General features: G+C 58.8%; 2 protein-coding genes across 2 annotated transcripts in view; one reads left to right on the top strand and one right to left on the bottom strand.

The window, feature by feature from the left end:
• Positions 1 to 3,339, bottom strand: part of LOC309633500 (uncharacterized protein) — a 13,606-nt gene extending 10,267 nt beyond the window's left edge. Inside the window, exon 1 of the mRNA XM_082402385.1 lies at positions 2,016 to 3,339. Within this exon, the coding sequence (XP_082258511.1) occupies positions 2,016 to 2,020 (5 nt within the window). The 5' untranslated portion in view covers positions 2,021 to 3,339. The remainder of the gene's footprint in view (positions 1 to 2,015) is intronic.
• DBH (dopamine beta-hydroxylase) lies at positions 829 to 24,512 on the top strand (the record flags this gene model as incomplete). Its single annotated transcript, XM_082402388.1, has 12 exons — positions 829 to 1,179; positions 3,437 to 3,583; positions 4,857 to 5,114; positions 6,087 to 6,263; positions 6,881 to 6,983; positions 11,069 to 11,235; positions 14,435 to 14,578; positions 15,046 to 15,084; positions 15,589 to 15,648; positions 19,356 to 19,483; positions 19,954 to 20,113; positions 21,096 to 24,512. 12 exons carry the CDS (start codon positions 829 to 831, stop codon positions 21,225 to 21,227), a joined length of 1,866 nt encoding a protein of 621 aa, XP_082258514.1. The 3' UTR covers positions 21,228 to 24,512.

Genomic DNA, 24,512 nt, shown 5'->3' with positions numbered 1-24,512 from the left:
AGGCTAAAGGACATTGTGGGTTTTGGAGCTTTGGAGACAGGGAAGCAGGCCTGTCACTCACACCCCTTTCTGCAAAGTTTGTTTCCCCCAAGAATTGTGCCCTGCCGTCTACCCCTCGGCGAGGCATCGATCAAGAAGTCTGCTCCCCAGCAATGTACCCTGCTGTCTGGGGCCCCCAGAAATCCACCTGCAGGCTGCCCCCACCCCCAGCAGTACACCCACTCCTTCTGGAGCAGCTGTGGCACCAGCTGGAGCGAGCCTGTGGGGAAATCGAGAGAAGACGAAAGTGGGAACAGCAGGCCATGGAGAGCGTGTTTAAACACAGGGACTATTTGGGGATCGTCTTTTATTTTTAGTTTGAAATCGGTCCACCCTCCAGTATTATATCATAGAAGCAGCTCCCTGGGCCTGCAGCAGTGAGGTCTCATGACTCGCTGGTCACCTTGGAAATAACCCCTCGGAGCCTCAGTCTGCCCATCCACGGGCAGAGCACCATGGGCCCAATCCATCAGCTCTGCAGGGACAGGCCCAGGTGGCCAGCCAGCCTGGTGGTCAGTGCAGTGCCTGGCTGGAGGGCGCCTGCAGGGACGAGTCCTTTCCGGACACCTCTCAGAGACTATTCAGGGGGCATGAAACCAGCCTGTCTGCTTCAATTCCCACTGATGATGTCCCTGTGTCATTAGTGCCAATTAGGAGAAGCGAGGGCAGCAAAGCGTTTGGCCTGGGGCCCGGCCTGGTGGGAGGGTCACTGGGACAATTGAATTCCCCACCAGACAAATGTGATTACCGGCGGAGCCCGGGCCCACCCCCTGCGGGGCCGAGACATAAATGGCCAGGTGGGGCGGCCAAGCTCACCCAGCCATGCGGATCCCCAGCCCCAGCGTGCGCGAGGCGGCCTCCATGTACGGCACAGCGGTGGCCGTCTTCCTGGTCATCCTGGTGGCCGCCCTGCAGGGCTCGGCTCCCCCCGAGAGCCCCTTCCCCTACCGCATCCCCCTGGACCCTGAGGGGATCCTGGAGCTGTCGTGGAACGTCAGCTACGTGCAGGAGACTGTCCACTTCCAGCTCCTGGTGCGGGAGCTCAAGGCTGGCGTCCTGTTCGGCATGTCGGACCGTGGCGAGTTGGAGAACGCCGACCTGGTCGTGCTCTGGACCGACGGGGACAGTGCCTACTTTGGGGTGAGTCTTCCCTCCGCAGTGCTCCTGAACTTGCCTTTTCCTCTACACTCACCGTGCTTAACCTGGCAAAGGAAGTCTCCCTCCTGCCTCTCTGGTCACGTTTACTCTGAGCACCCCTTGTGTCCCAAGCTTGGGCATCTCGGGGCTGCTGATGTGAGGACAAAATGGGAAATAGATGACTTCCATGGTCCTTGACTGCACACCCCAAATGACAGAGCTCAGCGTGCCCAAGGAGCACAGCCGCACACGAAGGACACACTCGCCACATAAACACACGCTCTCCACTGCCCCCGTCCTCGGGAGGGCGGCCCCCACATACCCACCCGCACGAACAGCGCCCAGAGGTCACATGCGGCCAAGCACGGTGGCTGGCCTGCCCGCCCACTGCCAAGGGCGTGGTGCTTGCACACGTGGGTGACCTGAGCGGGTGCAGACTCCCCGGCCCCCAACCCAGGCGTGGAACGAACCGCCCGTGGAGCTAAGCCGGGACGCTGAGGGCGTGCGCTCCACTCCACGCCTCAAATTCACCCCCATTCTTGCCAGAAAGGGCGAAGGAGGGGGGGAGGTTTCCCTTCAAAGGAGAGAGGTTTTGGGGGCCCTCTGGGTTGGGGGAGCCTAGCCGTCTCGCCCGGAGCCACCACCCTACATTCTTCCAGCCTGACCTCTCTGGGGACCAAACCCAACTCTCTCATGGAAACAGACGCAGGAGGGTTAAAATAGTTTTTAAGTCAGGAGGCACTTTATCTGTGAGCAGAGTGGCTCTTACTTCAATTAAGTGTGGGAATCCAGCAGGAGCACCGAGCCAGGGTCAGGATAGGCCCCCGGGCCTCGCTTACCTCATCTGCAGAGTGGGTACAATAACCCTTCTCCACCTTCTTGGGATGTGTAAGTTCACACGAGCTGGTCTTTCTGGAACCCGGTGGTGCTCTGTCCAACCCCTGCCACAACTCTGCAGGCAGGAAGGAGCTCCTCCCACTTCCCAGGGGAGGGTGGGTGAGCCCAACCACCAGCCGGACGGGGTGGGGCCGCCTGGGCCCCGGGCTGTCCCACCTCTCCTACACCAGGATGCTCAGTGGCTACGGGTCACGGCCAAGAAAGACCTGGGCAGCGCGGTTCTGAGCCGGTCCCAGAGGAGCCGCCACGCCCGGGAGCAGCTTTCCCGGCTGCCGAGAGAGCTGGGGTGCCTTGGTCCTCCAGCACAGGCAGGATTAATTTGCACAACAAATTCCTATGCAAACAAATGTCAGACTTGTTTTTCCTCCTTTAGCAATATGTTCAACAATTACATTCTAGATTTCCAGCCGAGGGATCACAAGCTGACTTTCTGCTTCCGTTTACAATGAGTCCTTCTGCAAATCGGCAGTGGACCCCAGCACGAGCTTCACTGTGGTGTTTTTCTCTAGGGAAAATTTGGCAAAATCTTTTGCAGGTTTCTTTTTTGCTCAAGGAAATGAGGAAAACATGCTTTAGCCCTGAATGCAGGGTTTAAGAAAATTCTAAGGCCAAGGACTGGTGGTCCCGTGTTGTTCCTGAACTGGAATAGCGGCCTGCCTGTCGGGGGCAGGGTTACCCTCACAGCCTCCTTGCCGGGTGGACGTCTTTCCGTGCCCTGGCCTGGAGCCCCGGGGTGGCCGAGCCTTAGAGCCGGGTGCCAGGGAAACAGAGAGGGGGAGAGGAGGGCAGGGTCTGGCCAGAACCACCACCCTCGGACATCCTGGGGAAATGCAGCGGGTCCGTTTCCTCCTGGGCCTCGGTTTACCCTCTCTGCGTAAGGCTAAGGCTAGGGCGAGGTGGGCAAGATGCTGGAGCTGCAGCGTTTCAGGCGGGCTCACTCTCAGGGGTGTGCAAGTGCGGGGTGGGCCCCCCAAACCCTCTCCGAGGCTCCGTGTGCTGTTAGGGTCCCTCCCTCCACAGACCAAAGGCGATTCTTCGTCTAAGGCTCCACATTCCCAATCATGGCACCTTCTTCGTGATACAGGTTCCTGGGTCCCACCCAGAGGTCTGGGAACCTGCACGGCTAACCAGCCCCAGTGAGTCCTGGCTGGCGTTTGAGGCCGTGTGTCAAGGGCACAGAGGAAGAGAGTGGGGTTGGAGGTCAACTCCACTGTCTCAGGCAGACACCGAGTGTGGGTGTGATGCCCACCCGGGGCAGAACCCCAGGAGCCCCAGGGCGAGGTGTGTCCAGGGGCTGCACTGTGGGCGGCCATCCCTGAACTCTGGCCCCACGGCTCGGCCCCTTTTGCTCTTGCCTCCGTAGGACGCCTGGAGTGACCAGAAGGGGCAGATCCATCTGGATGTCCAGCAGGATTACCAGCTGCTGCGGGCACAGAGGACCCGGGAAGGCCTGTCCCTGCTGTTCAAGAGGCCCTTTGGCACCTGTGACCCCAAGGATTACCTCATCGAGGTGGGTGGCAGCCCGCTTGCCCAGGAGACTGTGGGCCACGTAGAGCCCTCTCGCATCCCAGGGCAGTATCCCCGGGCCAGCCATGCACAGAGAGCGTGGATTCCAGAGGCGGCTGGGTGGGGACAAGGCAGGTCGGGAGAAACCAGCTCTGCCATCGGCGTCTGATCCGGCGAATAAGCAGCTCTTGGTTGGCACATAGCTGACATGTTTCTAGATGTTGGTCTCGCCCCGAAGCTTTCAGACAGGGACCTGAGTGATCTCGCGCCTGACTAGTTCTCTCCTCCTGGTCCAGCATCTTCAGTAGAATTCTGGAAAGAGCCCAGGAGACTTGGTTTCCCAGACTGGCTCTGTGGCCAACGGGCTGTGAGGCTCAGGGCGGGTCCCCATCTCCTCTGGACCTCAGTTTACCTGTCTGTAAAAGGAGAAAAGGGAATTAGATGATCTGTAAGGCTCGACCTGCTCTGTCTAGGAATTCACAGCCGCAACAGATCTAAAAATCCTTAGGCTTCTCACGTTGCTCCAAGACCCTTAGGGAAAAACAAACCAGTTATCTCCTGAAGACAAACTCCTTTCCACTTGCCAATGCACCTTGACACCCAAAGTCTGTGTTATCTTTATGGCGTGTCAGTGACATGGGCTGGCCCAGTGCTACACGAGGAAACTGAGGCCAGACAGGGGAGGACTTGCCCAGGGACACACGGCACAGAGGGGACAGAGCTGGAGCCAGAAGAAGTGTCCTTCCAGAAGGAGGTCTGAGTCCTCCCCCTCCTGGCTCACCTTCCCCATGGACAAGGGCAAGGGCAGGCAGAGGACCCTCTCCCAGAACTTTGCACGGCGTCTGGTGCCAACGTGTGCTCAGCTCAGAGCCTTCTGCCTGGACCTCTGAGACACCTGTGCAGAGAACAGCCCTGTCCCCAGTGACCCTGGGGGTGGTGGAGGGAACACACGTCCCAGGTGAGCCAGCCGGCCTGGGTCACAGCGACCCAGCAGTGGTTAGTTGAACGGATGCTAAGCAAATGTAGATAGAAAGCATTTAGGAAGACAACACGTATTGATGGCTGGTGCAAACCGTGGGCTCTGGGGGTGGTCGGCCTTGGATTTAATCCCAGCCAGGTCCACGCAGAGCCTCAAAGCTCCCCTCCTTCAGAGAGGTGAGAACCGGGCATGTCACCGGCCAGGCGAGGGTGCGTAGGGACCTGGCGTCTCCCCGGTTACCAGGAGCCCAGCTCTGGGGGTGTGAGTGGGTGAGCGCGGGGCCCTGTCTCGCCTGCAGGACGGCACCGTCCACTTGGTGTACGGGATCCTGGAGGAGCCGTTCCAGTCGCTGGAGGCCATCAACGTCTCCAGCCTGCAGACGGGGCTGCAGAGGGTGCAGCTGCTGAAGCCCAACATCTCCATCCCGGCCCTGCCCTCGGACATGCGCACCATGGAGGTCCGCGCCCCAGACGTCCTGGTCCCCGGCCAGGAAACCACGTACTGGTGCTACATCACCGAGCTCCCGGACGGCTTCTCTCGGCACCACATCGTCATGGTACGTGGGCCCAGTCCTCGTCCCAGCTCTGCCTCCCCCCTGGGGCCTCAGAGGTGTCCGGCCCTGGGGAGCTGTCCACGGTCCTGCTTGGACCAGTGACCTCTGTGGCGTGGACCCCAGGCAGGGTCTGAACTTTCTGCAGCCACAAGTGTGCTCTGACGCCCCCCGTCACCCTGCTCACTCCCCACCCTCCCAGGGCTGCTGCTGCACCCCAGTTTCCCAGCCTGGACCAAAGGCAACTGATGTCTTGATTTTTGCATCTTCTCCTGGGACTGGAACGGCTGTCTAGCTATTTATCTGTCCGTCAGGACACCGTCCTCCTTCATGAAATAACAACTCAACTCAGAGCTCAATTGCTCTAAACACCTTCCTGGAGATATAACAGTAACGACAGTAGCTGTTGAATGTCCCCTCTTTGCCTGGCCCTAGGGAAAGGGGAGGTGGTTTACCCCCTCCATCACCACAATACTACACACATAGTGCTAGATATTATCACTCTTATTTCCATTCGCGGACGTACAGCCCAGAGAGGTAGTGTGAGATCCCAAAGTCACACAGCAGGAAGTGGTGGGCCTGACTCACGGCTGCACCTGCCCCCCAGGCTCAGCCTTGCCTTGGGCAGTCTCCGTGTGTCTGTGCAGCCACTGCCACGTTCACACGAGGACTGCTGCCTTCCTGTCCCCCAACCCCCTCATCGGGAAATGACTTGCCTGGGTCCCCTTCCCTTTGCTCCTGAGCTCACCGTGAGCTTCTGGCAGATTCTGCCTGGTTCCGGGGTGGTGGCTCCACCCCCAAAACCCTGAGTCCCAGAAGCACCCCTGGAAATCACCTGGCTCAACCCTCCCATTTTACAGAGGGGCAAGCAGAGGCCCACGGACGGGAGCTGCTGGGTCAGAGCCCCACCAGTGGGGGTGAGCAGGTGGGTGGGCGGGGTCTGCTGCCCCAGGCTCAGGGGGTGCTCATCTCCTGCAGTACGAGCCCATCGTCACCGAGGGCAACGAGGCCCTGGTGCACCACATGGAGGTCTTCCAGTGCGCAGCCGAGTTCGAGAGCTTCCCCCACTTCAGCGGGCCCTGCGACTCCAAGATGAAGCCGGAGCGGCTCAACTACTGTCGCCACGTGCTGGCTGCCTGGGCCCTGGGCGCCAAGGTGCGTGCCCTTCCCAGCGTCTCCCCGGGGGCCCCCACTTATGCATGAGAGCCTCCACGAAGGAGGGAGCCTGTGAGGCCCCCAGGGCAACCCAGGCCCCGAATAACCCCGTCTCCCCACCACCTGTACATTGTTGGAATCCCATGGCTCTTTTGAGCCACGAACGCCTTCTCCAGCCTCCGTTACTTTCCTGTAAAAATGCAAGAGCCCCACGACCTAACATTCCTCGTGGACATTGCTCTCATTTCCCCGATCAAGTTCCGCTGGACTTGGAGGGGTCTGTGCACAGTGTGGTCCCGGGGCTGGCCTCCCTGGGCTGCGTCCAGGGTCTTCCAGCAGCTTCCTCCACCAGCTCAGAGGAGGGGCTTGGGCGGTGGGCTCGCCTGGGGGCATGAGCTCTCCCTGCTCCCTGACCCCGAGTCTAATAGGAACATTGCATGGGCTGGTAATGAGCTGCCCGTCAGGAGGAGAGTCCTAATCCGGCTGCCCCACCAACACCCCTCTCTGCAGCTCAGGCCCCAGCACATGGGTGGGTATGCCCTGACCGCCCCGGGACCCCTCTCTTGACACCCTAGTCTGTCTGCCCGGCCTGACCCCACCCTCCCTGCTCCCTGCAGGCCTTTTACTACCCAGAGGAAGCCGGCCTTGCTTTCGGGGGCCCTGGGTCCTCCAGATTTCTCCGCCTGGAAGTTCACTACCACAACCCGCTGATGATAAAAGGTAGGGAGCTCCGAGGTGTGCTTCCAGCCTTACCGTCCTCCCCTCGGGAACCCTGGGTGCGGCCATACCCAGTTAGGAAGATAGCCGGGCTGGCGGGGCTTAGCACCGCATCCCTCTACCCCCAGGTCTAGCCTCCTTGTCACGTGGCCCACCGCGGCCTGCGTCCCTCTTGTGTCTCTTGTTCACTGCCCGTCTCCCGGGCCTGCGGGGGGCTCCCCAAGCAGAGTCTAATCGGCTGGCTCATCCGCACAGTGGGGGCCCAGCACCTTCACCCCTCCCCCTTCATAAACATCAGCTGCCATCAACACGACGCTGTCCCAGGTACCACCTGGGAAAGGCAGGTAGAGGTTTCCTGTGTGCCTATTTTGCAGAAGAGCAAATTAAGGCCAGTGGTAAAGGGATGCCTCCAGGGCCATGAAGCGAGTAGGAATTTAGAGCCAGGAGGTCTGGCCTGACCCGTCTCCGTGGCCTCGGTGGTGCAGCCGTGCTATGGCCGAGCCCACACTTGAACCTGGCAAGCTTGGTCTGATTCTGAAGCTGTAAGGAATCATTTAGATGTCGGGTCCGTATGAGTAAACACAGCTCACCCCTCCTCCCACACCCTTTCCTCATTGGCACCCGGCAGAGCAGAGGGCTAGCATCAGGGTGTGCCAACCAACGGGGTCACAGACAATGGAGGGAGGTCACAGGCTGGAGTGGTCCCATGTGCCATCTCCCCTGAAAATCTAACTTCTGTGAGGCTGCTCAGACCAGGAGATGCCCCCCCATCTCTGACCTCCCCTCCCCAAAGGGGTGACTCTCCAGCACCTAGGAGAGGTGGCTCTGCCGTCCGCAGAACAGGCTGGGCCAGGACAGGGCACTTGGCAGGATGGCAGGATGCAGGTCACTCCAGAGCCAACACGATCCCTGCCTAGAACCCAGCCTCCCATGGTTTGACCATTGGGAGGCACGGCCCCAGGACTGTCCTCAGGGCAAGGGGAGTGCCTGGCTCACTGCGGGGCGTTTCTGGCTATGAACTTCCCTCCTGCTTCTCAATACCTGTCACAACAGAGCAAATGCATGCCTGGAGTGTGAATGCGTCAATGGGATTTTATTTCCATGTGTTCCGTGTCAGGGTGGCAAACAGGTTCTGCTCACCGGGCTCCTCTGACTGACCCTCAGCTGCAGCTCCAGCTCCCTGCTGGAAAGGCAGCTGAAGGCCGTACTGGGATTGATTAGCAATGTCTGCCCTGGGCGCTGGAGGGGTGGCTCTTGTTTGTTTCGTGCTGTTGAATTTATACTAGGTAAACAGAAATCCACAAGACCCCCTCGTGTGAGATGCAGGATCATGTCTCATTCCCCAATTTACCACACCAGACTTTAGGTCCAGAAAGGTGCAAAGGCTTTTTAGGAGGGAGACACAAGCGAAGTGCGAGAAAGTATGAAAGGAAGAGTCCACACAGCCTGGGCGGCATCATGGCGGCTTGTGACCTGGGCCTCGGAGGACCAGGAGCATTTTCACAGGGGAAGCTGACAGGTGCTTCATTCCAGATGGAGGGATAGACTGTGCTGTTCACAGACACGGAGGGGGGAAAGGGAGACAGGCGGTCCAGCCTGGCTGCAATGTAGGGGATGGGAAAGCGAGGTGGGGGCAGGGACTGCTGGATCATGCTGTGCCTGAAGGTGGAGCAACCAGGGTCAGTCTTTAGGATGATGATGCCAGTTGATACTGTATCAGAAACTGAAAACATTTTCCTCTCTCTGTTTCACCAGTATCTTCTGCCATATACTGCCACATAGCCATCTTCCTCTCACTCACTCTCTGTTTTTTGTTTTTTTTTTTTTTTAATTTATTTATTTATTTTTGGCTGTGTTGGGTCTTCCTTTCCGCGCGAGGGCTTTCTCTAGTTGCCGCGAGTGGGGACCACTCTTCATCGCGGTGCGCGGGCCTCTCACCGTTGTGGCCTCTCTTGTTGCGGAGCACAGGCTCCAGACGCGCAGGCTCAGTAGTTGTGGCTCACGGGCCTAGTCGCTCCGCGGCACGTGGGATCCTCCCAGACCAGGGCTCGAACCCGTGTACCCTGCATTAGCAGGCAGATTCTCAACCACTGCACCACCAGGGAAGCCCTACTCTCTGTTTTTTTAAATGACATTTTTCATTTGTGTAAGTGAGGGGCAGAAATAGTCTGAGAGATTAGACATCAGCTCCAGGCCAGGTCCCAGCCTTTGTCTCCCTAGCTGCGTGACCCTGGGTGGGTGACCCCTACCCCTGTCCATGCTTCCTGACCTCCCTCAGCTGTCCTGAGGCTGGGAAAGCTCGTGCATGTAACGCTCCCAACTGGATGTGGGCACCGGGGTGTGCTCAACCAATAGCCGCCAGCGACTTCTTCCTGGCTGCATAACTAATACTTTCTGCCACCGCTGGAATTATCTACAGCGCACACAGAGAGGAGCATAAGTCAGCTTGGGCCTTTAGCATGATACGGGATTTATTGCTCATTTAAAACCTGAAAGCAAATGGATTTTTGAAAACTCCTTAAGCATCAGGGAAGTCTGTCTCTTCCAGATTATCTGCTTGTATTTATGGATCTTTTGCCAAATATAAGGATGCTCCTGTCACTTTGCAAATCTGGAGATGGGTCTCTTTTCTATAAATATCAAAATTCAACAATTATTTCACTATTTAATCCCCATCTGAATTTTAACCAATTGCATCTCCCTTTTTATTATTATCCTCTGATGTAATCAGCCCAGAGATACAGAGGCTGAGCTTGGACATTGCCAGAGGAGAGTGGGGCAGGGAGGGAGGGAGGCAGAGGCAAGACGGTGTGTTCTCAGCTCCATCTCAGAGCAGCTGAGCAGGGAGACAGCCCTGCCCCCAGAGGTGCCCTGGGCTGGGGTCCCAGCTCGGCCACTTCCCGGCCCTGCGATCTTGAGCAGGGTCTTCAGCTCAGGCTCCGAGCCTCAGTTTCCCCGTCTATAATTGCGGGAGGAGGATTCTTCAGTTACACGGGCTCCCCCGCCCAGCTCCCAGCTCTCCTGCCCATTCCGAGGGGGTGGGCCATGTCCAGCCCCTACTCCTCCCCCATGGGACCAGCCCCGAAATGCTCAGGGCCTCGCTGACCGATTCCGGGCAGAGAAGGGGATACTCGAGACCTTTGGGTGCCGGCATCCCCAGACCTCCGTCCGTCAGCTTCGTATGACCACTGGGAGGCTGCCCAGGGAGACTTGTACTCTCCAATTTGTCGACTACAAGAAGACCTGGCAGGTGTGGCTGCAACACGATGGGCAGAGCACCAAGTTCTTCTTTGGAAGAGGTCCTTGACTTCGAGCCCAGAGAGGGACAGCAACTTGCCTGAGAACACACAGCACACTGTTGAGCAGATGGGACCCAGGACGATGTGTGAGCCGGGGGACTACACCCTTAGTGCTGACCCTGCTCCAGGGGTCCACGCTCCTGCTCAGGTTTCTCCTAAGATGTCCTCCCAGCATACGCAGCCCCTGGGTCAACCCTGCAGGACAGGAATCAAAGGAGGAAGGAGGGAGAGAGGCCACAAGAAGGATGTGCCTTAAACGCTTCTTGCTGACTTCACCACGCAGACTCACGCTCACCTGCCCGACGGGGCCGAGGATCCTCTGTGAGAGCAGCCATGACCTGCTCTCTGCCCAAACCTCACCGACAGGTCGTCCTGCTGGCCAGTTCCAGCTCAGAGCCCTTTGAACCAGCAGGAAGAACATCAAAGCACTTCCCAAGCCCTCTGAGGTGTTGGCGAGCTTCCTAAACCCACTGCAGGCATCTCACCCGACCCGGTTCAACAGCACGGCGTTCGGTTTTCTTTCGTTGCCTTAATCAAGTCTTTCCAAAGCATTCACCTCGTTTTCACAGAAACAATGGCTCTTGCTTTGCACGTGGGAATTGCACGGGTGAATTGGTCCTTGTGGTAACCATGGCGTCCGCCTGGGGTAAACAGGTGTGGGGACAAAGGCAGGTGGGAGCAGGTGTGGGTGACTGGCGCCTCCTGGTTGAGGGTGGCTAGGGGTGGTCCGTGTGCCAGGCGGGGGTCGGGGCGAGGGGCTCCGCTCACCTCCGTCCCTCCTCCTCCCAGGCCGGCGCGACTCCTCGGGCATCCGCCTGTACTACACGGCCACGCTGCGGCGCTTCGATGCGGGCATCATGGAGCTGGGCCTGGTGTACACGCCTGTGATGGCCATCCCCCCGCGGGAGACGGCCTTCGTCCTCACCGGCTACTGCACGGACAAGTGCACCCAGCTGGTGAGTGGGCCGGACATGGGGCTGGGTCTGGCACCGCCCTGCTTCCCCTGCTGAGGCCCCGAGGGTGGGGGCCGAGGTCGGTGGCTTGTGGCTTTGCTCTCCCCACCCTGCAGCTCCACCAGCCCCCTGCCCCCCACCTCCTCTGGATGCCAAGGAGCCTTCCCACCGGCCGGCGTGCGTCTGCACCTGCCTCTCCAGTAATAACTGGCTCCCATTTAGTCCACACCTGAGCCAGTGTTTAAAATACGTGCTCATCCTATGAATGACATAGACACGCCTTCACCATGAGAAAAGCAGGCAGTGCAGCTAACATCCCTTGGTCCCAGCAGCCTCTCCTCCTCCCCGAGATAGCCAGTTGCTGGATCTCTTGTGCCCCTCCGGACTTCTTCCCTACCTGCTTCTACAAGCCCTCACATGCGGCGTGTTTAAAAACAAACTGAATAGTGAACGTTTGTCCGTGACTTGCCCTTTAACCGACGCACAGCACGGATTCAGTGGGGACTTCACTGGCGCTGGACCAGGTGAGGCCAGCGAAGTGCCTGGGGCGCAGCACACAAGGGAACACTGGTCCCCAGGGCCACCGTGCGAGGGCATGTGTGGCACAGGTAACGCTTAGACTCGGGAGCAGACGGGGGGACTGAGCTTCGGGAGGAGCGGAAGTGAGTCCCCCAGTTCTGGGCCCTCGGTTCTCCCCGGCCTCCCCCAGCCCCGGCCTGTGCTGAACTGTCCCCTTGTCACCAGTATCCAGGCTGCTGTCAACTTTCCACTGACAGGAAGAAGCCCGCAGGGAAATTCTGTGCCCACGGGAAATGTGTATCAGGTGTATTCTAGAGGTGGAATTGCCACGCACAGGGATGTGAGCTTTAATTTGAATAAATCTGCCAAAACGCCCCCCAGAAAGCCCATTCTGGGGCTTCTTCCCCCGACAGTACCAGAGGGTGCCTGGTGCCCCAGACTTACTGACCCACCATATTATCAATGCTTAAAATATTTTCTCAATCACTTGGGAGAAAAACATCACTGTTGTTCAATTGGAATTTCCCCATTTGTGGAAGTTGAGGATGTTTGCACCTGTTTCTTGGCCATTTGCCCTTCCTTTCTGCGAATATCTGTTCATAACGTTATCCAGAGTTTCTAGTGGGTTGTCTGTCTTACTATTGGTAGAAACCAGTAGTAAAAGAAACCAAAAGTTCTTTTTATATGGTGGGTGTTACAGCATGGTCTGTTGGGAATGCTGCAAACACTCTCTCCCATGTGGTACCTTTGCTTCTCACGATGACCTGCAAGGTGAGTATTAGCGTCCCCACTTCACAGATGAGGAGACTGAGGCTTGCCGGGGCCACAGTGCCTCCAGTTGCAAAGTGAGGAGTCAAACATGGGTCTCTCTGACTTCACACAGCAGCCTGCTTTGTGATGCGGTTTATATGCGGATTTGTCTTCCCAGTGAATTGATTCCCTGGGATTTGTTCTTCCCGGGAGCTCCCTGAGCCTCCAAGTCTTAGGCAAGCAAAGTGCCCTCGAGCTGAAGGGACAGAGCTGTCAGACTGCACTGGCCTCATCTGCATCCACGGTGGGTCAGCTCTTATCTGAGACCAGGGGTGATAAATCATAACCACACCAGCATCTGACACTTTCCCGTGTCCCCAGAACGTGGTGACACCTTGCCGTGTGAAAGTCTCTGTGGCCTGAGCCTGGAGCTGGGGCTGCAGACTCACCGGCAAAGAGGGGCCCCAGGCCCAGTGACTGACCTTTGCCAGGGGTACACGGGTCACATTGACCCGCTGACCTTGAGAATGCCTCTCACCAGCCTGGGAACGCAGACCTGCCTTCTCTCACCAGAGTCTCTAAATACTTTCCAGCACAAAATAAAAATAACTCAGTTTTCTTGTTCCCCTTTAAATGGTACATTCTTTGTGAAAATCTCATTTCTGTGGACTCTCATGGAAGGGCCTCCGGCAGAGTGAGGGTCTCACCTCCGTTAGCAGACCTCCGAGGGGCATAATTTCTGCAGTCAGAAGTCTGGCCTGGTCTAGGTATCCTCACCGAAGACAAGCCAAGAAGAAGTACAGTTTTTTGGACCATAGGCCCCAGGACAGCAATCCCCCTGCATCTGTCACACACTCACGACTCTGGGCCAGTGGTCAGCCTCTGGGGACCAGACAGGAGAAACCCAGGCCCCCATTGGTCAGCAGGGGCTCCCAGGCCTGGCCCCAGTTGTCACAAATGTGGCCACAAGGCTTCCCAGTCCTCAAATCACTGTGAGGGGTCCAGAAGGTATCCATAATGATGAGGGCAGGGGACGGTAGCTGGAGGAGAGCAAGATAGAAGCACAAATGTGAAATCGGGTGACCTGCAGAAGTGCAGCAGCCTGGGGTCACTCAGTGATGGGGCGAGGGCACCAGGACCTCCCTGAGCAGCCGATGGGGTGGACGAACACGGCGGTGTGTGGTCAGGGAGATGACCACTTCGAGGAGAAAAAGCTTGACGTGTGCAATCCGTTTTCGGAAACGTTCTGTCTAAATCAAGTGAACGTTAACGCAGGGGAAACATCTGGAAAATTGCCGTCTGCCCTGGTGGTGATGTGAGGGCTGACCTGTTTCCTCCGTGCTGCCCGCCTGCAGCTTCAGTGGTCAGCACCACGGCTGCAGAACCAGGTGATGGTGAGAGCACGGAACAGCTGCCTGGCCGCCATGCGGATGAAGGGAGGTCACGCCGAGGGCAGCTGGGGACCTGCCAGTGCTGGAGGCCGGCAGAGGCTGGACACGACGGCCCGGCACTGCTGTCCCACGTCGTCCGCCAGACGTGAGGACCCTCGAGTCTGTGGAATAAAGGCAGAATGAACCGACCAGCCTTCGGGGGCTCAGGAGAGGACCCAAAGGGAAGCCGTCGGCAGCCGGACGAGCCTCACGCTTCTCTCCAGTTGCAGCGCGCGGGCTTAGTTGCTCCGCGGCATGTGGGATCTTAGTCCCCCAACCAGAGATCGAACCTGCGTCCCCTGCCTTGGAAGGCGGATTCTGAACCACTGGACCACCAGGGACATCCCTCTACTGAGTTTTCTGATGGGGGGTTTCACCGATCCAAGAGAAGGAAGGGCCTGTGTGATGCAAACGGTCCAGCGAAGTAAACTCACATGGCCGTTCCGTGGCCCTGGGGGTGCGGACCACCACGTGGCCAGGCCCTGACACCCCCATCCCCGCAGGCTCTGCCTCCTTCCGGAATCCACATCTTCGCCTCTCAACTCCACACGCACCTGACGGGCAGGAAGGTGGTCACGGTGCTGGCCCGGGACGGCCGCGAGAAGGAGGTTGTGAACAGGGACGACCACTACAGCCCTCACTTCCAGGTAGGGACCGCCACCCCGCACCCGTTCCCCGCCCCGCCCTGCCCTGCTGGCCCGTGCAGGGCATGGCTGTGGGCTGTCTGACCCTCTCTCTCCCGACGGCCATAGAAACGCCCCCATTCCGGGGCTCCCTCTCCTGGGCCAGGCCCAGACACCCGAGGAGCACACAGAGCCAGCCGGTTCCTCTTGTGGATTTCATCTGGGGGAGGGACTCTGGTGGGGGATTCTGGCGTGTGGCCGACTGCGGGATCTGGGGGACCCTGGCAGCTTGATGGTAACATCCATCTTAGATGACCACCTTCTTGTCCTAATCTGTTCCTGGCCAGAGGCCAAACTTAGCCAGTCCTGGCTTCCCACAGAGGGGTCGGGGGGCTGTGTCTGCAGTACTCTGAAGTCTCCCTCTCCCCCCTGCTCTGCCCCTCCCCCTCTCTTCTCCTCCCCTCCCCCCGCCCCCACTCTGCCCACCCCAGGAGATCCGCATGTTGAAGAAGGTCGTGTCCGTCCACCCGGTGAGTGCCCGGTTAGGGACGGGGGGCCAGGAAGCGATGCGGGAGGGCAGAGGCCGTGGAAGGCCTTCTGGAGCCAGGTCCATGCAGGGCAGGGGCTGGGGCTGCCCCACCGTGAGACTCGCCGGGACCGCACGGAGGGGCCGCAGAGGGGCCGGGACCAGACAGCACTTGGGGTGACAGGCGTCCTCCCGCCTGATCAGCCGACCGCAGACCCGAGAGCTATAGGGAGAGATGAGGGCATGGGGGTCACTGTGGGTCCATCCAGCCCCAGGCAACCACCGGCCGGCTCTGGCCCACGTAGGAAGGGGCCACAGAGGCCGACGAGTAATCACCCCCTGGGGACACTCAGAGAGTGACCCTCATGTGTGGGGACCCAGGGCCCACTGCCGGGTTGCTCAGTAGTGGATTGACTACCGCGGTCAGGCACCAGGTGGGACGGGCCCAGTGCACCTGGTACCCGACGCGGGCAGGTGCTGATGGGCGTCTGTCGGCTTGGTTCTCCAGGGAGACGTGCTCATTACTTCCTGCACATACAACACGGGAGACAGGAAGCTGGCCACCGTGGTAAGTCACCTGACTTCTTGCCACCTGCTGCAGAGCACGTGGACAAGCCTTATCTCCTCTAGACCAGAGGCTGCCCCTCCCCCATTCATTCAATCAACCAGTGGCTCTCAGGGTGCGGTCCCCGGACCAGCAACGTCAGCATCCCCTGGGACCTTGATGGTAAACTCATCGGTTCCTCCCCAGACCTGTCGAGCTGGAGCCGGAATTTGGGTGGTGACACCGGCGACCTGTGGTTTAACAAGCTCTCTGGGTTCTTTTGATGGCTGCCCTAGGTAGAGCGCCACGGCAATAAATATCAACACTAAAGCTGGCGCTGGGGAGCGGCCACGGGCGTGAGGTTGCCCCCTGCCCCCAAGGAGACAGGCCTGCCACACCTGCCACCAGCGACAAGCAGAGTTGGGATAAAACTAAAGACGCGCTGGAGGTGTTGGGAGCAGGGCCAAGAGGGGCGATTGTCAGACAGAGACCAAGGAAGGGGAGAGGCGGGGAGGGCCAGGCAGAGGACAAAGGTCATTCTCACACCTTTGGTAACAAACCTGCAGCTGCTTTTCTAAGAAACTGTTAATCAGCAAAAATAAAGGGGCCACAGGAACATTCATTGTTACGCTGTCCCCTTTCGGGCTTCACGCTAAGACAATCCTGTGTAAGCGTACAGTTGACTCTGCTCCGGAGGGCTGGGACGCGGGTTCAGGGCAGCCCAGGAGGAGGATCTGTCCAGGGGGCGACTGTCCTCAAGGCTAGGGGTGCGGGCAGCGCCAACAGATAGGTGGTCACGTGACGAATCGAACAGCTGGGGCACCTCTGAGAACAAAGGGCGACCCTGTTAACAATCATGCCGGGTCAACAGGCACAGACCAAGACCGCCCGAGCGCGCTGACCACTTGCTGACGGCGTCTCTGACTGTCTCGTTAGTAAGCGTAGGTCCCAGGAATCGTCCCGGGAATCACGAGGTTCCCAGCGGACCAGACCTGGGGTTGCATCCCAGCCTGCGCTGCCCCCTCCCCTACCCAGGAGCTCTGGTCTGCACCCGGCACTGCTCTGTCTTTTCATTCAGCTGACGTTTATTGAACGTCTACTCTCTGTCCCATTTCATTTCCTTTAAAACAGCTTTATTGAGATATAATTCACATACTGTATAATTCACCCACTTCAAGTGTGCAATTCAATGACATTTAGAATATTCGCTACGTGCAACCGTCACCGCAGTCAATTTTAGAACATTTCCTGCCCCCAAAAGAAACCCCAAATCCTTCAGCCCCATCCCCTCAGCCCCAAGCAATACTGATCTACTTTCTGTCTCTATGGATTTACCAATTCTGGACTTTCAGATCAATGGAATGATATAATCTGTGCCCTTTTGTGACGGGCTTTTTTCACTCAGCATCATGTTTTCAAGGTTCCTCCAAGCTGTAGTGTGAATCGGTGCCTCATTCCTCTTTCTGGCTGAATAAGACTCCATCGTGTGGATGGACCACATTTGTTTGCCATTCACGCGTGGATGGACACTGGGGTGTTTCCACCTCTTATTTAGGGTTCACACCAGTCTCCAAGGTAGGAATCCTTGTCTCTGTTTTCATGGGTGAGAAACTGAGGCTGAGAGAGGGAAGACACTTGCTGAAAGTCACACACCTGACAACTAGGGCTGAACAGGCATTTAGCCCCGGGCTGTGTGCCTGCAAATTTCCTGCCACGTGACCCCTCCCTCCGTCTGGATTTAAGGTGACAACTGCTCTGGGTCTATGGTCACAAACTTGGTGGTGGGGGGGGCAGGAGAGCTTTGCAGGCACGCAGCCCTGCCCTAAACCCCAGCACCTTCTTTATGAGACTGCAAGGGGGGGGGGGGCTCAGTACATAACAACAGCCGCTAACGTGGAGCGCCTCCTCCTAACCCTAACCCTTCTCCACGTGGAGGACTTGCTATAATGACTCAGCCTGTCTGTGCGTAGGAACGCTTGAAGCTTGGCCAGGACCCTCTGAGGCAGCTGTCCCAGGAAACAGTGAGATGGAGCAACTGGGGGCACCCAGCTGGCAGGGAGCAGGGCTGGTCCAGGCGCCAACCCTGCACGTGCTGCCTCTCGGTAGGGAGCAGCTTATGAGATGAACAACGCCCCAGGCAGGCCCGCAGCATCTCCTACTCTGTGGGCGAGGCCACTGGGGCTGAGGGTGGGAGATGATGTCAGGCACCTGCCTGGCATCTAGCCAGTGAACAGGAAAGGGGAGCCCCCCAGGCCAAGCCCTGCTCCGTGCTGCTTCTGCGAGGGCCATGCTCCCTGCCCCACCCGACCTCATCCAGGAGAAATGGTGTCACGTCCCGGGATGTTCTGGCCACGTGAGCGCTCCTGACAGCTTCAGGCCACCGCCCCACACCCTCCTCGGGGAGGTGGCCACGTCACCAGTCGTGATGACAGCGGAGGGCAGCAGGGCCTTCCCACACTCTGATGGCCCCGGGCCTGAAATGTGATTTCCATCCCAGGGTGGAGACAAAGGGAGGGCTTCCTGAGCAAGCCCCCAGAGGGTCGGGACTCTCTCTTTTGATGTCTGAGACATCAGTAGGAGGTACAGGAATCTGTGGAATTCCAGGAGGGAGGTTATCTCCGTGATCTGAGGCCAGGACAGGACGGGTGACGAAAGCTCTGGTTGCCGGGGGCCTTGGGAAATGGGGGGTCAGAACCAGGGAATAATACAGGTGAAAACCCTCCCCAGAGGTGCCACTCAGGAGCGGGGCAGCTGCTCCTGGGGAATTACCTTTTTAAACAGTCATCCTTGAGCAGAGCCGCCCCGGCTCCTTGTCCAGTGCCTGGCGTGAGCCCTCAGCTGGGCTTTTTACAGAGCTTTTGTTCTGCCATAAAGAAGCAGATGCCTTTCTCCCCTCAAACTTTCCCACCAGCCAGATAAAACCCCCCAGGCCCACTCCATTGTTCACAAAGATCTGGGAACCTGGGCAAGGCAAAGGTGGGCTGGGGCCATGCACCCAAACCTGCCCCTGCCCTGCTGGGGTCTGAGCCGCTGCAAGCGGACCTCTGCTCCCTCCAGCCTGGCCCCTCTGCTGCCAGGTTCCTCCTCTTCCTGGCTCTGGGCTCCATGTTCAGCGGCTCTGAGAGCAGGGACCTGGCCAGGGGCTTAGAGCTGGTGGCACTCTGCTCCCTCCCAGGATGACAAAGCCACAGGTTTCCCTGGGTGGCTTGTGACGGCCTCTAGTCACCGGCTCCTCTTCTGGAGCCCCTGCTCCTCCCAGAGCTGAGTTCTGGAAATGACGGGTGGCCATGCGGGGTCTGCTGTGAGGGGAGGCCTCCCCTGCTGTCCCCAGTCCCCAGGCTCACACCGCAGACTGAGGGGACAGCTCCCCAGCCAAGGTCAGGAGCCTGAATCCACTCAGGCCTTGCCCTTTACCCTCCCTGGGACTCAGTTTCTGCATCCATAAAATGGGTACACTAATACCCTTCTCTGCTGCCTCCATTGTAGTTTGATTCCTAACAACACTTACCACCACCCGAGACGAACGTACTGGCTGACTTGTTTGCTATTGGTCTCGCCTGCAAAGGCTGGGAATTCCAAGAGGGCAGGGACTTTGCTCACTCAGAACACGATCTGGTACCGCATGATGAGGGAATGAATGAATGCATGAATGCAGTGAATATATGAGATGTTGAGCGGCAGCGTCCAGGAGTAAAGCACCAGTACTGACGGGCGTCTTCTCTGTCCCGCAGGGGGGCTTTGGGATCCTGGAGGAGATGTGCGTCAACTATGTGCACTACTACCCCCTGACGCAGCTGGAGCTCTGCAAGAGTGCCGTGGACCCTGGCTTCCTGCAGAAGTATTTCCACCTTGTGAACAGGTGATGGCTCCAGGGGAGCATGTCTGCTGTGCCTTCCATCCCTGGGCATGGCAGGGGAACCCCAACCCAGAACCCCCCAGGCCCTGTTAGGCAGCTGGGTGAAAGTGAGGCATCCAGGAGCAAGGGGAGCACAAATGTGGCAACCATGTCTCCACTCCCCCTTGAGGTGTCTGTGGCAGGCATCACTAATCGATCCCCGCACTTGTTTCCTATTGAGTCCGGACTTGGCCTGAGAAGCCCCCTCCACCCAGCCCTGGAGCAGCCATTCCCAACTGATCCAAGCTGGCAGAAGAGATGAACCTATTAGCCATCACCAGCAGGGAGTCAGGGCCAAGGCAGTATGTTAGGAGGCTGGTGGCCTGAGGGCTACTCTGGGGACCCCACCCATCTACAGGGAGGCGTCACTTGCCCTGCTGGGCTCCCCTCCCCTCTGCCATACCCCACTCTGGGCTGTTTCTTCCCCCCACAAGGTTCAACAGCGAGGAAGTCTGCACCTGCCCTCAAGCCTCTGTCCCTGAGCAGTTTGCCTCTGTGCCCTGGAACTCCTTCAACCGCCAAGTGCTCAAGGCTCTGTACAGCTTTGCCCCCATCTCCATGCACTGCAACAAGTCCTCGGCTGTCCGCTTCCAGGTATGCCTGCCCTGTGTGTGTGTGTGTGTGTGTGTGTGTGTGTGCTAGGGGCACGCCAGCCGCCACCCTTGGAAACGCCGTCGCCCCTTCCCAACCCCCAGCAGCAAGTTCTGCGGCTGCCCACCCCTTTGTGCCCCAGGCCCCTCAGAGGACCCCGGCCTGGGTGACAGGGCTCCAACCCAAGGAGCTGGCAAGACGCACTCACACAAAACAGTTGAGTAATCTGGTGGTGACAGACGGGCCCAGACAGACAGCTGACGGTCTGCAGAGGGAGAAACTGACAGCCACCCCAGAAGGGCGCTACCCACTCTCTGATGCCGTCACATCACGGGACTAATCTTGGTGGTATGAGCAGGCCGCCAGCAAACTCCCCCAGAGCCTAAAAATAAAGTGCTTAGGGAGGGGCAGGTGAGAAACCAAACAGTCTGAAACTGCAGGCTGGTTTCTCTCCTTATCTGAGACCCACTGGGATTCAAAGGCATCTCATTTATTCCCCGGGCCAGCCGCCTGTCTGAGGCCAGGGCTGGTGCTAAGTTAGGCGTGGAAGGCTCTGCAGCCTGCAGATCTGGAAGGCAGGTTTTCTGGAGGCATTTGGGAGCTGGATTAATTGCTAAATCAAACATTCCCAGCACCAAGGGCGGGGCTCACAATGGCGCGTCAGAGAGTCGTTTGGGGCAGACGTCTGATGCGGTTAAAATGTGCCCTTTGATGCAGCCTTGTCATGGCGGGGGGCGGGGGGATCGCTAAAATATCAGCCTGTGCCCAGGGCTTCTGATTGCTTCTCTGAATGAAGTGAGAGGCGGCCAAGGAGGCAGATGGGGGACTAGGATGACTTCCAGGTGAGGACCCCCAAGTAGCAATGGGGGGTTGGTTTGGGACAAGGTGAGTTTAAGGGCAAGAGATCATTGGGAAAAGTGCCTGGGGAGGTGGCCTCCGCTTCACCCCTCCAGCCTCAGTTTACCTCCTGGTCCCTTTCTTGCAGGGTGAGTGGAATCTGCAGCCCCTTCCCGAGATCATCTCCAAGCTGGAAGAGCCCACCCGTCACTGCCCAGCCAGCCAGGGTCAGAGCCCCGCCGGCCCCACCATGGTCAGCATCGGCGGGGGCAAAGGTTGAGCGGGTGTGGTCTCCTCGCTCCCCCCTCCACGCCGTCCCTGTGGGCTCACGCCAGCCCTGCGCACCCCCCTACTCTACGAAGACCCCCATGGAGCAGCTCTGTGTGCCCAGGATGAGGGGCTGGACCAAGCCACTGCTTGAGACTAGGGTCCATTCCAGCATTCTCCCCCGGGGGAGCCCCTGCATGGCTGAGAGGGTCCCGTGACAGCTCCCTGTTGACCCACCGAGGGCCGCGTGGACCGAGACCCTTGCGCACCCTTTTGACGCAGCGTAAGGATAACCTCCCTCGGAGGTCTAGAGTCCAGTGCCCCGAAAGCCCTGCCATCTCGCTGGGAGGGGTCAGCCTCCTGGGACACGAGCCATGCCTGGCCGCATCACCCGAGCTGGCCCCGCGTCCCCAGCCCCGGCTGATGGCGATCTGTGTGGGCACGTGACGGGTGAGAGTGCTGCTTCAATGTGTCCCTGCAGACTGGCTCACGTGTCGCAGTGGGCGTCTTCCCGGCCGACAGAGGCAGGACAAGCCATTTAGCTAGTCAGAGACTTGCCTGGGGAAACTGCTCCATTGCAGGGTAAAGAGATATTGTCCCCCACCTAAAGGGAAACCCTAACAGCAACTCTCACCACCACCAAAAGATGCGACAGCAAAGATCCAGGCGAGGATCTGGGCGCCGGCCCCTTGGGAAACGGAACTAATAGCCCGGGTCGCTTCTCTCTGCGGTGGGACAGGTGGGATGGAGCAAGCGGGCCCTGGAATCAGACCTGTGTTAGAAGTCCAGCCCCACCTCCCTGACCCTCGGTCTCCTCATCTGTAAAACGGGGCCAGTGCCGTGCGGGTTACTGAGACAATAAAACTCATGCGCAGGGCGGCACCCAGCGACGGCTAATACAGGGTGGTGCACCCTGTCCCGGGCGGAGCAGAACATGCCTCGCGCCTCCTGGGTCAGTCTTCACGTTCCTCCCTCTTAGCTGCCTCTGTCGAAGGCCAAGTTCAGCTCTTGGGTGGTTTCTGCCAGGAGTGACAGATTCAACTCAGTCCAGCCAGTTCAGCAGAACGCTGTACAGCCTCTAGGGGAGAGAGAGGGTGATGGATGGGCCTCCGAGTCCCCCCGCTCAGCCCCGCCTTACACCCCAACAGCCGTCCGCTAAGCGCTGCCTCTCCCCCTGCCAGCCACTTCGTTACAGACGGGACGAACGGGCCCAGGCACCCTGCCTTGCATCGTATAAGTCATGGCCTCCTGCGCCGTAAGTCACAGGCCGTGATGGCTGTGAAACGCCAGGCCTGACAGAGGCTGCAGAGCGGCCAGCCCTCTGTCATCTCTAGAGCCCCGGACGACAGCGGGGAGAGAGGCCCCTGCCCTTGGGAGGCCAGCTGGAGCTCGCCCAGCCTCTGGCCCTGGTCTTCTGGCCCCAAAAGACCCCTTCCCTCTGATCATGCCCACCTGCCAGCCCAGACAGGGGTCCCAGTCAGCCCAGAGCTGTGGGAGAGGGTTCGAGGTTGACCCCCGGGCCTCACACCCACCAAGCCCCTCCTGGCCGCCATTGCTTTGTTCCCCAAACACACGGCACGCACTTGGGGCACCCCAGCCTCACCAAGGAGGGAGCTGAGGTTCACAGAGGAGAAGCCCCTCCTCACCCGGGGCCCCTGGAGGATTAGTGGAGATGAGAAATCACACCCAGTTCCAGAACCTTCCGCCACCCACCCTGACACCCTCTGCCCTTCACTCACTGTCGCTCTCAGGCTGCTCACTCTTTTCCTCGTGGGCAGCCTGCAGTTCTCCCCTTATCCCGCCCAGATTATCGCACCCATGTCACTGATAAGAGTACGTACCTTGGTTCTGTGCTAACCCTCCCATGAACCCACGACGGACTGTTTCTGCTCCCACGGAGAGATGGGGAAACTCAGAGATCTAAAGCTAGGTGCTGAGGTCACCCAGAGTGAGCACAGAGCCAGCAAGTGACCCCGGGCCCGTGTGACTGCAAAGCCTGGGCTTGCAACCTCCATTTCCTTGCTTAGGACCCAGGCACTGTCCCTGGGCCTCGTGGGGACTAAGCAAGGACAGCTGGGGGAAATGTTTACTACCTGAAAATAGCCGGTCAGGGCGAGGCACTACCTTGGCCAGGTCCCTCTGGGCGCTGCCCAGGATCGCCCATCTTCTGAAGGATTGGGGCAGTGGAAGGAGGGCGGTGAGGGTCCAGCAGCCTGGGTTCCCATTCCTCCCTCTGCTGTGTGGCCCTGGCCAATTTACTTTCCTTCTCTGGGCCTCCATCTTCCCGTCTGCCCATGGAGAAGGTTCCCCAGCCTCCTGGGGGCAAGAGCTGCTCGGTTGACATGCCCAGAGTCCCAGGCTGAGGTGTGCGCACACATGCTCAGTGTTGAGAGGGCCTGGGGATGGGTGGTGGGGGCCGTTCCCAGGCTGCAGGCTCCAACGGGAGCAGGTGTGCCTGCCTGAGCCGGTCCCAGGATGCTCCAGGGCTATATTGGCCGGTGGCCATTAGGCTCATGTGGCTGTTTAAGCTTAATTTTAAATGAATTAAAATGATATAAGATAAAACATTTGGGTTCTCAGTCACACCGGCCACATTTCAAACACTCAATGGCCACGTGTGGCCATGGCTACTGTATGTACAGCCCAGGTATAGAGCATTTCCATCAACGTGGAAAGTTCCACTGGGCTGCGCTGCACCACGGCCGGGTCCCAGACAGCACCAGCTTAGCTGAGCTGCCTGGGGTGGGAGCCACGTGCATCCTCACATCCCAGCCTCCCTCTTGACGGGCCCAGTGGCCCGGCTCTGGACAGAGCAGCTGGACCACCGCAGGGGTGCAGGAATTGTCCACGGAGGCGTTTTGGGCAGGACCAGTCTCCCAGGCTAAGGATGGTCCCTCCTGCTTCGGAAGGTCCAGCCCCTTAGCCCCAGTGCAAAGCATCAGCAGCTTCCTCCTTTATGACCACTGACAGGCCTCCAAAAGCCCAGTGGGGACAGGCTCAGGACGGAGATGCTTCGATTCCCCCAACCGTCAAAGGCTCTCTCAGTCCCCGGCCCCCGGCCACCCATCCTGTGGTGCAGATGGAGAAACAGAGCCCAGGGGTTGCTGGGGGCTCCTACCGTTCTCTGCTCCATTGCAGCGATAAACAAAGCTTCTCATTATTGCAAAGAACCCCCGTTTCGTCCCCCTCTGACCCTTCCAAAATGCCCTGAAAACCACGCAGGGTCTCCCGGGGACACGCACGGCTCTATTTTCTCCTGTCTGTCTAGCCCCCCCACCCTCACCCACCCTCAAGCATA

This window comes from Balaenoptera borealis (genome assembly GCF_965194805.1).
Source record: "Balaenoptera borealis genome assembly, chromosome: 8".
Lineage (NCBI taxonomy): Eukaryota > Metazoa > Chordata > Mammalia > Artiodactyla > Balaenopteridae > Balaenoptera > Balaenoptera borealis.
Note: the sequence above shows the minus strand (reverse complement) of the source record. Positions and strands in the feature narration are given on the sequence as shown.